This window comes from Polypterus senegalus, chromosome 8 (assembly GCF_016835505.1).
Source record: "Polypterus senegalus isolate Bchr_013 chromosome 8, ASM1683550v1, whole genome shotgun sequence".
Lineage (NCBI taxonomy): Eukaryota > Metazoa > Chordata > Cladistia > Polypteriformes > Polypteridae > Polypterus > Polypterus senegalus.
In genome coordinates this window covers 107,338,200-107,354,072 of record NC_053161.1, presented here as the reverse complement: position 1 = coordinate 107,354,072, position 15,873 = coordinate 107,338,200, and the positions used below count along the sequence as shown (strand labels likewise).

Sequence of the window (15,873 nt, the reverse complement as noted above, 5' to 3'; positions counted from 1 at the left end):
TCGGTCATAAACCACAAGATGCCCCGGGCTCAGGGTCATAGTGTGATTTGACGGGCGTGGGGCATCTCACACCGTTGCATCCTGCCATTCGAAGAGCAGTTCTTTTTTTACAGAGATTGTTCACAGCAAGAAATGTAAAGAAAAAAATCTGATGAAGCAAAACCTGTAACCTCTTACACCACCTAAAAGTCAATCTTCAAAGCATAACATTTCATTATTATATAAAATGATTTGATAATATTATTTAATATTAAATTATATTAATTTTTATTATTACATGATAATTGTATAAAAGGTAAACTTTACATCATGAGAAAGTCAACACTTTAGTAGCATTCAACAGCTTTTGCATACAGTCAATAAAAAGAAAATGGGATTGGTTCATTTGTTCCAAAGCTTCCTCACTAATCCCGTCCTTTATCATGTGGAGGAAGGTGGAGTGAAATTCACTGTTCTCGGCCAGGTCGTCGGAGAAAGCATCACTGTATTCGGTGATTTTCAAGCGCATTGCCCTTCGAGAGCTCACCATATAGATTTTCCAGTCTTCATCGTCCACTGGCTGTGTTTTTAAATGCTCGCTTACCTGGAAAGAAAGATTAAAAATACAATAAAATAAACACAAAGACACAAATGGTAATTGCAAGTACCAATATTTAGAAGAACAATATTAATTATTGCAAAGAATTCAACTGTGTTGATATCAACAGACTGATGAGATTCTACTAACTGTGCCTACAAGAAAGGCATACATAGCACAAGCTGCACTGAAACTCGGGCTAATAATGGAGGATACTGGCTGCCTAATTACAATTGTAGTATTAGAACTGAACTTTATTGTGCAGCAAATCAATTGCTAGGAATACATAACAAAAGTAAATTCAATTAAAAGTACAATATACTGTACATACCCAGAGGATGGGTGGGCATCACGCCCAGGGCAGAAGTGGAGTCCTTACCCGGCCAAGATGCCATAATGGATGGATGGACGAAATAGGGGCAATACCTGGTCAGGACACCATATGATTCCCGTCCTGGGTGGGATTCCCGGAGAGTACTGTAGCAAGCCTATGTAGCTACACAACGGCTTTGCTTTCTGGACTGCCGTCACTCTATTTATAGGGTCTGGATCATGATAAAGAAATATCCCTTCAGGTGTTATTGTTGACAACTAAGTCTGGGAGGATCTCGCCCGGTAAGGATTCTAGCTGCCTACAGCAGGCATTATGTTGCTATGACGACCTTTAAGCAGGAAATAGACGTTTCCACGGGAAACTTTTTTTCTTTTTAAAGGGAACAGCTAACTGAGAAAAAAGAAAAAGGGAGAGAAGCAGAAGGCAAGGAGACTTCACCCAGGGGCATCTGCTATTTATGGGTGGCCACTCAGAAGATGAGAAACAGCGAGGCAAGTGTTTTGGTATATGGACCTGAGGTCCGTTTATTTATTTTTTCTTCCTACATCCTGCAATGAGAACTATACAACTGGATTTATCGCTGTTTCACACAGACTATGTTTAACCCTTCTCTTTTTCATTTCCTTTTCTTTTGTATTTGTTTCGTACCAGGGATTAAGATTTGACTGCTGGAAAATAGAGAGGCTGTGAAGGGTGTCCGGGGGGGAAAAGGGATCGCTAACGAGCACCAGTCACCTTTCATGTAAATGCATAAACACTGGATACTGGAGTACAATACACCATCCATCCATCCTCTTCCGCTTATCCGAGATCGGGTCGCGGGGGCAGCAGTTTGAACAGGGATGCCCAGACTTCCCTCTCCCCAGCCACTTCTTCTAGCTCTTCCGGGGGAATCCCGAGATGTTCCCAGGACAGCCGGAAGACATAGTCCCTCCAGCGTGTCCTGGGTCTTCCCCGGGGTCTCCTGGTTGGACATGCCCGGAACACCTCACCAGGGAGGCGTCCAGGAGGCATCCTGATCAGATGCCCGAGCCAACTCATCTGACTCCTCTCGATGCTGAGGAGCAGCGGCTCTACTCTGAGCCCCTTCCGGATGACTGAGCTTCTCAGCCTATCTTTAAGGAAAAGCCCAGACACCCTGTGGAGGGAACTCATTTTAGCCACTTGTACAGGTGATATCATTCTTTCGGTCACTACCCTCAGCTCATGACCATAAGTGAGGGTAGGAACGTAGATCAACCGGTAAATTGAGAGCTTTGTCTTGCGGCTCAACTCTTTTTTCACCACGACAGACTGATGCAGAGCCCGCATCACTGCGGATGCTGCATCGATCCACCTGTCGATCTCACGCTTCATTGTTCCCTCACTCAGGAACAAGACCCCAAAATACTTGAACTCCTTCACTTGGGGCAGGATCTCGCCACCAACCCTGAGAGGGCACTCCACCCTTTTTCGGCTGAAGAACATGGTCTCAGATTTGGAGGTGCTGATTCCCAACCCAGCCGCTTCGCACTCGGCTGTGAACCGATCCAGAGAGAGCTGAAGATCACAGCCTGATGAAGCAAACCGGACAACATCATCTGCAAAAAGCAGTGACCCAATCCTGAGTCCACCAAACCGGACCCACTCAAAGCCCTGGCTGCGCCTAGAAATTCTTTCCATAAACAGAATCGATGACAAAGGGCAGCCCTGGCGGAGTCCAACTCTCACTGGAAACGGGTTTGACTTACTGCTGGCAATGCGGACCAAGCTCTGACACCGGTTGTACAGGGACCGAACAGCCCTTATCAGGGGGTCCGGTACCCTATACTCCCAGAGCAGCCCCCACAGGATTCTCCGAGGGACACGGTCAAACACCTTTTCCAAGTCAACAAAACACATGTAGACTGGTTGGGCAAACTCCCATGCACCCTCCAGGACCCTGTTAAGGATGTAGAGCTGGTCCACTATTCCATGACCAGGATGAAAACCACACTGTTCCTCCTGAATCTGAGATTCGATTATCCGACGGACTCTTCTCTCCAGGACCCCCGAATAGACTATTCCAGGGAGGCTGAGGAATGTGATCCCTCTGTAGTTGGAACACACCCTCCGGTACCCCTTCTTAAAGAGGGGGACAACCACCCTGGTCTGCCAATCCAGAGGCACTGTCCCCGATGTCCATGCGATATTGCAGAGGCGTGTCAACCAAGACAGTCCTACAACATCCAGAGCCTTGAGGAACTCCGGGTATATCTCATCCACCCCCGGGGCCCTGCCACCAAGGAATTTTTTTGACCCTCTCGGTGACCTCAGTCCCAGAGATGGGGGAGCCCACCTCCAAGTCCCCAGGCTCTGCTTAATCATTGGAAGGCATGTTAGTGGGATTGAGGAGGTCTTCAAAGTATTCCCCCCACCGACCCACAACGTCCCGAGTCGAAGTCAACAGTGCACCATCCCCACCATATACAGTATTAACACTGCACTGCTTCCCCCTCCTGAGACGCCAGATGGTGGACCAGAATCTCCTTGAAGCTTTCCGAAAGTTGTTCTCCATGGTCTCCCCAAACTCCTTCCATGTCCGAGATTTTGCCTCCGCAACCACTGAAGCGGCATACCGCCTGGCCTGCCGGTACCTATCAACTGCCTCCAGAGTCCTACAGGACAAAAGGGTCCTATAGGACTACTTCTTCAGCTTGACGGCATTCCTCACTGCCGGTGTCCACCAACGGGTTTGGGGATTGCCGCTACGACAGGCACCGACCACCTTACGGCCACAGCTCCGGTCAGCCAAATCAACAATAGAGGTACAGAACTAAGTGCTTTGACTCAATGTCCCCCACCTCCCTCAGGACATGGTCGAAGTTCTGCCAGAGGTGGGAGTTGAAGCTACTTCTGACAGGGGACTCTGCCAGACATTCCCAGCAGACCCTCACAATATGTTTGGGCCTACCAGGCCTGCCCAGCATCCTACCCCACCATCGAAGCCAACTCACCACCAGGTGGTGATCAGTTGACAGCTCCGCCCCTCTCTACACCCAAGTGTCCAAGATGTGTGGCTGTAAGTCCGACAACATAACAAAGTCGATCATCGAACTGAGGCCTAGGGTGTCCTGGTGCTAAGTGCACATATGAACACCCCTATGCTTGAACATGGTGTTCGTTATGGACAATCCGTGATGAGGACAGAAGTCCAATAACAAAACACCACTCGGGTTCAGATTGGGGTGGGGCATTCCTCCCAATCACGCCCTTCCAGGTCTCACTGTCATTGCCCACGTAAGCATTGAAGTCTCCCAGCAGAATGAGGGAGTCCCCAGAAGGTATGCCCTCTAGCACCCCCTCCAGGGACTCCAAAAAGGGTGCGTACTCCAGAATGCTGTTCGGCGCATACGCACAAACAACAGTTAGGACCCGTCCCCCCCACCCGAAGGCGGAAGGAGGCTACCCTCTTGTCCACAGGGGTAAACCCCAATGAACAGGCTCCAAGTCGGGGGGCAATAAGTATGCCCACACCTGCTCGGCGCCTCTCACCAGGGGCAACACCAGAATGGTAGAGAGCCCCTCCTATAGGTGGTGAGCCCATGGGAAGGATTACAAAACACTTGCTTATTTAATCAATCTGTTCAAGTATTGGCGGGCGTGGAGATGGGGAAGAGGGGCAGAAGACAGAGTATTTTTTTTAATGCTAATATATCTTTCAAACAAGTGTAGCGATCGCACCCCTTATAGGGTGATTGTTACAGTACAGCTGGTAGCAGTTCATCCCGCACATTAATACGTGGCAGTATCCCTTGTATAAAGTCCCCGTTTGGACACCCGCAGGGCTGCATGGGACTTGGGAGTCTGGAGGAGCAACCCTGTATCAATCCCTGGTGGGTGATAGAGAATACTGCCAGGGGGAGACTATCCCTGGCTTTCTCATTATCCGGATGTGCTTTCAAGTGGCTAGGGCACGTCACTGGAGATACTCCCAGATGCTCAACAAAATGGACCACACGGCCTTGTCCAGGTGAGGTGGAGATGGGAAACGCTCAACTGGAGGAGTAGCAGTGCGGTGTAGGGAGAGAGGATAGCGAAGGAAGAGGCTGTGTGGGGGGCGGCTCAAAGGCCAGCAGGAATGCACAGTGGGCTGGCTGTCTTTGTGAGATGCAATATGGCTTGTACTTCCTGTCAACATGTCTGTCCTCCCAGGTGAACGTTACCATAGGTGCATCAGCTACACAAACTGATCAACTGATGCCGGTACCTCATGCATAACGCCCTGCTTAGAATTTGCACTATAACATGACGTAAGCACAAAAGGCGAAATGTGTTTATGCACTGAAAAATCCAGATGCAGGAATCTGTGCCTTCGCCAACTTCCGCTACATAAATCCCGGTCGGCGTGAAAAGTAACGCATGTGCTGTCCCACCTCAACTTCTCCCAGAATTACGCCTCTTTGAATATGCAAATCAATATAAATAGGCCTTAAGCTCAGTGTTCTGTGAAAAGACAATGGGAAAAGCACGGGCGAAAATATAAGAATTTCAGTGAATACCAAGTGGAGGCAAAGGAAAAACTTACTATTTGTTGGTTTAAACAGTGGCATAATCAACAAAATGAAATTGATCAAGTGACACAGCGTGTCAGACAAACTCGAAAGCTGAAGTTCACAAAGTCGCACAGTGCCAGAAATAAAAAAGAAGTTGTCACATATCAAAGTCACCGTGAAAAGGGAGTCGTAGCCCACCGTCTGAGCTTATTAGGGTACAGACAAAAAAAAAATAGGCACACAGTGGGGAAAAAAAGCACGAAATGTCAACTTTAATCTCAAAATTTCCACTTTAATCACATAGTTTATTTTATCACTAGCAAAATACCCGCGCTTCGCAGCGGAGAAGTAGTGTGTTAAAGAAGTTATGAAAAAGAAAACATTTTAAAAATAACGTAACATGATTGTCAATGTAATTGTTTTGTCACTGTTATGAGTGTTGCTGTCATATATATACACACACATACACACACATATAAACATATATACATATACATATATACATATGTTTATATGTATATGTATATGTTTATATCTACATATACACATACACATATCTATATATATATATATATACACACACATATCAACATATATATACACATACATACATACATACACAAATACATATATACATACATACAGATAAATATACATATATACATACAAACACACACACACATATATATATATCTCAAAATACCCGCTCTTTGCAGCGGAGAAGTAGTGTGTTAAAGAAGTAATGAAAAAGAAAAGGAAATATTTTGAAAATAACGTAACATGATTGTCAATGTAATTGTGTTGTCACTGTTTGTTTGTTTATATATATATATATATATATATATATATATATACTGTATATATATATATATATATATATATATATCTATATATAGATAGGTGCGAGCAGCTGTTCCTGGGGGTGCCAGAATCCATCGAGGAAGAAAAATGAAAAACATTATTTGTACAATATCTTAATTTATTTATCCATTCCTAAATAATTACATGGGCAGGCCATTTCGTATCAGTGCAATACGCTGCTTGTTAAAACGGATGACTCCTGCTCTTACGTGCACTTAGTGCTGCGTGGATATTATGAACTATCATATCTGTTCAAGTTCTATTTAAATTTTAAATATAAGTAATTTTTATTTAGTCGACAGAAATATGTTTGGTAGGAATGTAAGTTAAATTTAGTCAGCATTGCATACATTTTTCTTCACCATAGAAATTTAAAGGCTAAATTCAACTTACATTCCTACCAAAGATATTTCTGTCGACTAAATAGAACCTACTTATATCCAAATTCCAACTATTGAGCTGTCGCCCGCCTGCCTGGATAAGTCACCCTCGCTTTGCTCTTACTTTTTTACCGTTCATTTAATCATGGCTAGTCGCGAAAAAATTAGAACATGGAAGGAGGATTACACTGAGTATGGCTTTACCAAAACAATTATTGATGGCGAATAAAGTATCAATTATTCATAAAGCTTCAATTAGTGATCTGTTTTTCTGCGTTAACCTCATATTTTTTCATAGTTGTTCTCAGACCAAGGGGGTGCGAGGGTATAATGAATCGGGAAATGCTAATATATATATATTGAATATATTGAAATAGTTTTACTGTCAAATAATGCAAACAGTACGCGGCACGTGTTTCGCCCCAATTCTGGGCTCATGAGGCATACACACTCACTGCACCCCCTCTCGGGAATCAAACCTCGAATGTCCGCTAGAGCCGAAGCCTCTCGTGTAGCGTCACGGCATGTGGTTCATTTATTTGACAGTATGTAGATCGGGTGTATATATATATATATATATACAGTGGAACCTCGGTTCACGAACGTCCCGGTTCACGACCAAAAAGCTCGCCAAACTTTTGCCTCCGTTCACAACCACACACTCGGTATACGAACAAGCCAGTTTCTCTTGCCTGCTGGGGAGGGGGAGGAGGATATTGCTGCACGTGTTTGCCTGCCTATCTGCAGGCTGTACGTGCTAGCGCACCATCCCCCCACCACAGGCAGCCTGAGAAAGAAAGAGAGAGAGGGAAAGCGAGCGAGCCACGTGGCTGCAAGAGCTCTGTTCATTGTTCTCCTTCCATTGGCTTCTAAGCAAGGGAAGAGTGGTGAGAAGAAAGTTTTGAAGAAAATTGAAATCGAAGTAAAGAAAGAAATTACAAGAGGTGGAAAAACTGTTTACCAGTTTACTCATTTACCAATCTGAGAACCCTCGTGCTTTCAAGCAGCACAAACAAAGCCAGACTGCCAGTAATGTGGAGGGCAAACATGAAGGATTGGGTCACAAGGAGTTTGTTTTTGGAGTGGCTGCATGAGGCTTTCACTCCCACCAGCTAAACAGCTAAAAGCACCAGAAACCCAAGAAATCACAAGAGAGAAAGGGGTGTGTGTGTGTGTGTGCTCGAGCGCGCTCGTGCTACAGAGAGAGAGTGCGCGTGAGCCAGGCTGCTCCTGTAGCTGAGGGAGGGAGGGAGGGGCTTTGGTGGTGTGTGTGCTACAGAGAGAGAGTGTGAGCGAGCCAGCTCAAGTAGCTGAGCAGGGAGCCTGGGTGTTTTGTGTCAGTGTTATTCAATGTTTTTACATTAGTTTACTATTACACTGTGCATTCTATTGTGTAATTAACTATATTTGTGCCTAATCTTTACATATTTTTACATATTTGTATTTTTCACAGTTTGTACGGTCTGGAACGGATTAATTGCATTTACATACAATCCTATGGGGGAAACTGCTTCGGTTCACGAACAACTCGGTTTACGACCAAAGTTCTGGAACGAATTATGGTCGTGAACCGAGGTTCCACTGTATGTATATATTTATTTATATATATATATATATATACTCCTGTAGCCACAATAAATGCCTTTATTTTATAGATAAACCAGGGATGAACAAGTTCCTTTCTACTGCAGGCACAGCCGCGACACACATAAAAAACATCAATAATAACGCATAAACTTGCAATATTATTTAGGAAAATCGCAACATTTTACTCACCAAAAATTTCTGATCATTTGTAAAGAAAATCCATCGTCCTCTGTTTCCTCAAAAACAGTTCAATTACTCTGTCGTACGGATTATCCGAGCGCTTCAGTTCCATCAAAACGTCACTTTCTATTGCCATCAAAGCTAATGCTGAAACGCGAACCCGCCCTATGGTATTCCTGGCATAAGTATGATTTCGCTTTCGGGCTGAAAATGTCCGCTCGACAGAAGCAGTGTACACAGGAATGCTCACCGCCAAATATACTAATGTGAACAGCTGCCCCATGCTCCCATTCAGATGTTTCTGATGAAGGAAGTCAAGGAGATCAGTAGGAGATTCTCCTGCAAAATCATCCATGACATACATTATAGTCGGTTCTGTTTTTAGCCGAGACAGATTAAAAACGCTCCGTGGCTCTTGTGTTACAGTGGAGGAGGCTGCATGCGTGAAATTTTTCTTGTATTCCCGAAACTTTTGGGGCTCGAGGAGCGTGACAAACATCAGGTTTTCATAGTCTTGAAATCTGGTCTGTGTCAGGCAAATACTATTGTCCAGAATCCTGCCATGGAGTTGGCCGTAGTGCACGTGACGATCTTTCGCTCGGAGCGGTTGTGGTGCGTTCAATGGCGTTGTAGAGTTCCTCATATCGGCTTCTATCCAATCAATGGGTCTGAATACGGTGACGTTGCCGTACGCCTGCTAAAGGGCCCTACTGACACCAACTCAAAATCTGATTGGTTGAAGCAACAGGTTAATCGACATTTATTCTGTGTTAGAGTGCCTCCACAACACATTGTGAAAGCCTCTCTGCCTGGCAGCAAATGATGGCTGAAATGTGATTGGTTAAATATTTTAATATGAAACTCCGCCTCCCACGGCTATCGAGCTGCATTCTATTACAGTGTATATGGACGAAAATACGTTCCAGTGAGTGAGTGAGTGAGTGAGTGAGGGCTTTGCCTTTTATTAGTATGGATTAAAGTAGAAAATCATAAACTTCATCTTAAAATTATTTAATTTACTAGTTTCTCAAATGCCATCGTAACTAAAGTAGCATGTTAAATGCTTTGTTTTGTATTTGATCTTCTATGTGTGTGAATCAGTGTGTGAATCACTACGTGCTTCCGTTCTTTCTCTTTCTCCGACAGGACACAGAATCCATTACATTCGTGATATTACAGCTTTCTGAATAATTAAAATACTGAGATGTATACGTGATATTTTTATGATGATTGAAATGAAAGCATGTTATTAAACATGAGAACACGATGGCACAGTGATTGTTCATGTCTCACACAAGATGCTGCTGCGCCATGCGCGACCTTTGATGAAATAATTTATTGTAGCAGTACTGTCTCTTTCAAACGTACTAACCTCCAATTCCTGTCCTTACTTTTCTTTATCCAAATACCCAATCGCCACACAATCGGCTCTGTAATAGACATTAAGCCATCTGTAACCTTAGAACGAAGATTCTTCAAAACTTTTAAGGAACATTGAAATATCTTCATAGTACGTGTTTAATTATTCTATCCGTCTATCCTTCCAGTGTCGCGCCAGCTTCAGTAAATATACAGCACAAGGCAGGGACAATACACGAACATGCTAGCACTGCGGCACCGTGTCCTCACATGTTTAATTATTAACAATACAGATTGTTTAAATGAAGTTAAAGTTTTATCTGTATAATATAATCAACATATTTTGCTGCATTTCATCTTAAAAATGATATCGTCATCATATGTAAATATGCGCTTTATAAAGTGGTGCAGGTTGTGCAATATTATAACTGTAGTGCAAGTTTACAGTGGGGTAATTGTACTTATAAGTACAGATAGTTCTACAAGGAGCAATTGATCGAGTGCGTTTATAGTTCTTGGGATGAAACTGTTTCTGAACTGCGAGGTCCGAACAGGAAAGGCTTTGAAATGTTTTGCCGTGGCTGAGGCAGCGTGGGCTTGATGCTGTATACCGAGAATTCTCCTCCCGAACAGCTGCTGCTGTGATTCCCCACTCGGATACAGTGATATAAATACTCTGAGTGGTGCAGTGAGAGTAATATGGAAAAAGATGATCCACTGTGGCAACCCTTAAAGGGAGCAGCTGAAAGAAGAAAAAGAAGAAGGAGGTGCAGTGAGAATAACAACGCTAAAGCAGTTATGGTATTTGGAATACTATGGCTATTCCCTGGACCATTATATTGTTACAAGTTAATTACAATCAGATGCATTACACTAATAAACAATATGTGGTTAGTTTCAGTGTATTTATAAAGCCGCGTCAGGAAAATAAGGAGTAACCACACAGGAACAGTAGCACTGCTTTGACGCTGGGTGCCACCAGTCTGCAAAACCGAGCGGAGAACTTGCGTACGACAGGGTGTGAGGTATCGTGGAAAAGTGCGTGGCTTTACGCCAAGTGTAGGTTTTATACATCGTGATTTGAACGTGGAAACGTTCTTATGCAACATTTCTGTGCATACGCACCATTTATACATAAGGTCCCAGATCACTTGAATCAAAATCGGAGTCCAATAAATCAAGAGTCTAATTCAGCGATGATATGAGAAAAGTCATCCATGGATTTTGCTTTAAACTTTCACTTTGGTATCTCTCCACATACCATTTTAGAAGCTGTTTGCTTTTCGCTACTCATGCACGCACAGGGAATAGAGGTCAAATCAACAAAGCTAACTTTTTTTCTAGCAAAAGCATATCGAAAAGGGCTGTAACAAGAAGATCACTAAACTCTATCGATCGCTAGCGAGACTGAGGCTTTCAAAATAATAATAACAAAAACTGCGTTAACACGCAATAACTGTTGACATTAATTAATAAATGCGTTAACGTGATAATAACACGGTAACTTGCCCAGCCCTGATATATAAAAGACATGTAAGTTAGGTGGATTGGCGATCCTAAATTGGCCCTAGTGTGTGGATGTGACCCTGTAGTTAGAGTTGATATATATACTGTACAGTATATACTGTAGAGATAGATAGATATCGTCAGGATGAGCAGTGTTAACGGATTATTAACCAGTTAATCAGAAAATGTTTAACAAGTCACTTGAGATGGTGTCATTTTGTTTCATTCCATTTTCGCACAAATGGTATTCCATAACTTGAAACTTAATGATGTTGGTTTAATCACTTTAAAAAATAAAAAGATGGATAAAATGATGTTGCTATTTGCTAAATCTGATCAAATTCCTTCATGATTTTTAAACTTTGACCTTGACTGAACGGCCTGTGATGTCTGGATGTTTAGTCAAGGCATGTGACAGGCAGTGTGTCCAAGTGACTAAGTTGCGGAAAGCTCAAGTACACAGCTACAGGTACAGTCCACAGTGCTGATTCACAGTGTAAGCCAGGGTACGTCATGAAACCACAAAAAGTTTTTTGATCCAGACAACCATTTTCCAGGTTAAGGGAGCTGCTGCTACAGCAAGCTAAACTTAAGAGTTGCCAAATAACCTTCTGAGCTATTGGAAGACACCTATGCAGATGGAATGTCAGTAAGCGGTTTAATAGCATTCAATATGAAAGGAATTATATAAGCTTTGTTTTGATCTTCTTCTCAATTTGGAAAAGTGGATCAAAGCAGATTCTCCAGTTTTATTTTACTTGCCTAACTTACCTTCAAAACAATGTGTTCAGTACCACTTTCTGCATTCCACCTGCTCCAGGCAAAAGCATAGGCAGAAGAAAGCAAGGCCATCTGTTCATAAGCTGCATTTTCTGCTACAGAATTCTAGAATTGAAAAACAGAGTTTGGTTATGATTGTCATTAATATATTTTCTTTCTGCAGTAAAAATTTGCTTTACAGTAAATCCCCACATTTAGAATTTAAAATGTATAATCTCAGTTAGGTTCAGTGTTTATCAATGAAAATCTGCTCAGTTCGCAGAAGGCTACAGAGACTACATGGCAGAATCACCCAAATTACTACAGATAGTTCTAAACAGATTTGTGGCAGATGATATTTAATGTAAGGAAATGTAAAGTATTACACATAGGAAGTAGTTGACATCTTGCCTGAAGTAGGGGACTGAGTTGCCTCAAAAGCTTGCATATTGTAATCTTTTTAGTTAGCCAATAGAAGGTGTCATTTTACTTGACCTCTCACTACATTCATAATGGCTAACACGGTACATCACCCTAGTACTACAGACATAGGAAGTAGAAAAAAAAATTTAAATACCCAATGAGAGGTCTGAAACTTGAAGTACACCTTATGAGAAGGACCAAGGAGTCATTGTAGACTCCTCACACACTACACCCAGACATTGTACAGAAGAGATTAAGAAGGCCAATGGGATTGTGTGAGGTGCTGAGTACAAGTCAAGGGAGGTAATGCTTAAGCTATAACACACTAGTGAGGCCTCAGCTGAAGTATTGTTTATTGCGCTCTTGTTTCTCAGACACCACTGCTGCATCCCTGATCTTGCATGGCTTTTTAGACTTGCCTCCTCGACCGCTCACTTGCCACATACATGCTGTCTGCTGTATCTAACATTGCACTTGGGGTCAGAAGTGACACCATCTGCACTAACCTTCTCCAACTCCATTAGGCTATCCAAGGCAGGAAGAGCCAGTGGCCAAATGATTTTAGTGCAGGAAACATGTCTCCCATTTGCAGGCAGGTGCTTTCTATTTGTGCCCGAGCGTCCATACTTTGCACTGGGTGCTTTTCTCCAGCTTCTATCCTCCTTTAAAATCTGAATTTTAGTTTCTAAAAATATGGTTTTCGTGTCATACTAGGCAAATAATATTTATTACTCTTTAAAGTTCCTTGTTACGAGCTACTCTAGATCGTTTTGTTAAACTCTACGCTAATTTGGTGCTGATGACTTAATTGAGTGCTGCCCTAATTACCGTCATTGTTAATAAATCACCTGGGTTGTGGGTGGAGTTTGTTCGGGTTTTCAGGTTAGAGTGAGTGTGTGTGTGTGTGTGTGTGTGTGGTTTTGGTTTTTTGTTTCTTATTAATGACTAGGGGGCTCCACCCCCTGCTCGCTTCGCTCGCCCAACTCCAGGTTTCTTTTACCGGATATACAATTTAAAGAGATTATTTTCATGGGAATTGTTACATATGCATTATTTTCACTTTTACTTTAAAACTTTTGTAAAAACAATACTGTACTTGTCTTTTATTTCCAGCCCCAGGCGTGGTTAAATCTCTTTCTTGCAGGACGTATAACACTGCTCGCGTTGTGAAGGGGGTCGGCTGAACGCACACTAAGGGGAAGCGGTTGGATCATCTGCTGTCTTTCTATTGTTGCTGCTGCTGGTTAGCTGCGTATTCTGTGTGATGATCATTTAAAAGCCTGTACAGCAGCTGTCCTTTTGCCACTTCGCATCTCGGCCACTCACGTTGTGAAAGTGTTTGGCTGAACGCATGATAAGGAGAAGCAGTCGGATCATCTGCCGGCTTGCTGCTGCTGTTGGCGAGCTGCGTGTTCTGCTTGTTGCTTGTCATTGTTTTAAGAGCTGGGAGCACATGAAGCGTGTCTGCCAAAAGCATTCCAATAACTGTTTGGTTAGATGTCCGTGAACTTGTTTTAAATATTGTCTCAGTGCCTTGTCTTGCGTGACGTTAAAGTGTCTGTTGTGGGACGTCAAATTGTCTTCCAAGAAGATCACGCCTCGTCTCCCTAGTCTCCCTTCCAAGATTTTTTTTATAATAGAGAAAAATGTAATTGTTGTAAGCTAGCCATCTATGTCATAAATGTGGTTAGTATGTATCTAGCTGTATAAACTTTGTGGAGCTAGACAGCTAAGTTAGTGGTCCTCCTGTCTTGTTTCTGTTTTGTGTAACTTTCTCCATATTTTGTGAGGTTTTTTTGACAATACATGGAATCGGTTTTTATTTAGCTGGTTTTCTGTGTTTTGTCGGCCTCTCTCTCACTTGTGTGCGGCCTATTTATATAACCCTAGGCCCTTTTGGTAGGCTGTAACACTCGTAAAATAAGTACAGTGCACGTGAAATACCCAAGCAGTCATGTATACTAACTTTGCATTCTACAGTATGTATGATATTAACAACAAACAACGACCATTCAGTGTACAATGACTACCGTAGTGCTCTAGTGCACAGAGACTTGGACTTGCACATATGCCACAGCACATTATACACTGACTTCATTATAAAGGAGCTTCATTCATTAACTGAGGAATTACAGAAGTACACTGGAGGCCTTTAAACTTTGACTTGATATTATCTGGGTCAAATTTAGTGAATAGGATTAGCGTACGTGTTGGGCTGAATGACTTGTTTTGTCCAAATTATTCTCAATTGGAGGCCATTTGTTCTGTGTGATTGACTCCACTACTTCTTGTTCTCTGCAATTGATGTGTGAAATTAACATTAATCAGAGCTACGGTTTGTAACTTATAAATGGTGCGTATTAATATTGCAACAAGTTTGCCCACATTGGTGCTTTAGGTCTGAAGAGGCTTCATTGGTATTGTGACATGTTCAGGACGAATTCATGGCCATTTGGATAACTAAAATTTGCTGCCTTCCACCATTTTTTAGACCATGTATATCTTTTAGAAGAGCTCCTGCATTGTTTTATTGACTATACAGAGGTAAAGGAGGAGGCCAACTCAGTTTAGTGCGAGAAGAAACTCGAACAAAGGCAAACATCTGGAAAAAAAACAAGCCAGTTCAATGCAGACGTGGGGCAGTTTAAAAAAAGGAGTTTAAAAAGGTAGTTGAAAAGAAGTGATCTGCATCATTTATTAATTTAGAGGTGGACCACTCACTTATCTGTTTGGCAGATACTTATATAATCAAGTTTTAAATAAAAAAATGGTTACCCCTGCCTTCCAGGTGAAGTTATCAAGCATTAGGTTTCTCCTTTCTTAGTATTAAGTTGGTATTCATTTGCCAAATGGCACATTTGCATTTATAGTAAGGGCCTAGTGACTATGGTTATAGTGCTCCTCTGCAGCACTCCTTACATGCTACTCCACCAGTTTGGAAGAACTGAACTCTCTTAAAACTCTATCAACATTGGGCATAACAAGCACATAAACAAGGTCTGGTGTCTGATATTTATTGAACAGACCTATGTAAAGTGTAGTATATTGACATATAAAATAAACGCCAGGATCTGAGCTTATTCAAACATCTTCAACTAAACTCAACACAATCAGAAAGAAGAAATCTTCTTAATCAGCAAGTTGAATAAGATATACAAATGTTTCTGTAATAAAGAGGCCGGTCGCACACAGGCCTGCAACCACTCAGACTCCTGATCACAGAAGCCACTAGATAGTGACAGTGAATGCATGTCCACAAGCACACATATCTGATGTGTAAGAACTTGATATGCATCAATCGCAAAAAAAGAATACACACACACACACACCAAACACACAACGGGGCCAGTTTAGAGTTGCCATTTCCCCAAACCTGCATGTCACTGGACAGTG

General features: G+C 42.5%; 1 protein-coding gene across 2 annotated transcripts in view; it reads right to left on the bottom strand.

Annotated features, from left to right (window-relative positions):
* Positions 1-243: 243 nt before the first annotated feature.
* Positions 244-15,873, bottom strand: part of dnai7 (dynein axonemal intermediate chain 7) — an 87,519-nt gene continuing 71,889 nt past the window's right edge. For both annotated transcript variants that reach the window (XM_039761561.1, XM_039761562.1), the window contains exons 14-15: positions 12,070-12,183; positions 244-583 (exon numbers count right to left, since the gene is read on the bottom strand). In XM_039761561.1, coding sequence (XP_039617495.1) covers positions 308-583; positions 12,070-12,183 — 390 coding nt within the window. In that variant the 3' untranslated portion in view covers positions 244-307. The remainder of the gene's footprint in view (positions 584-12,069; positions 12,184-15,873) is intronic.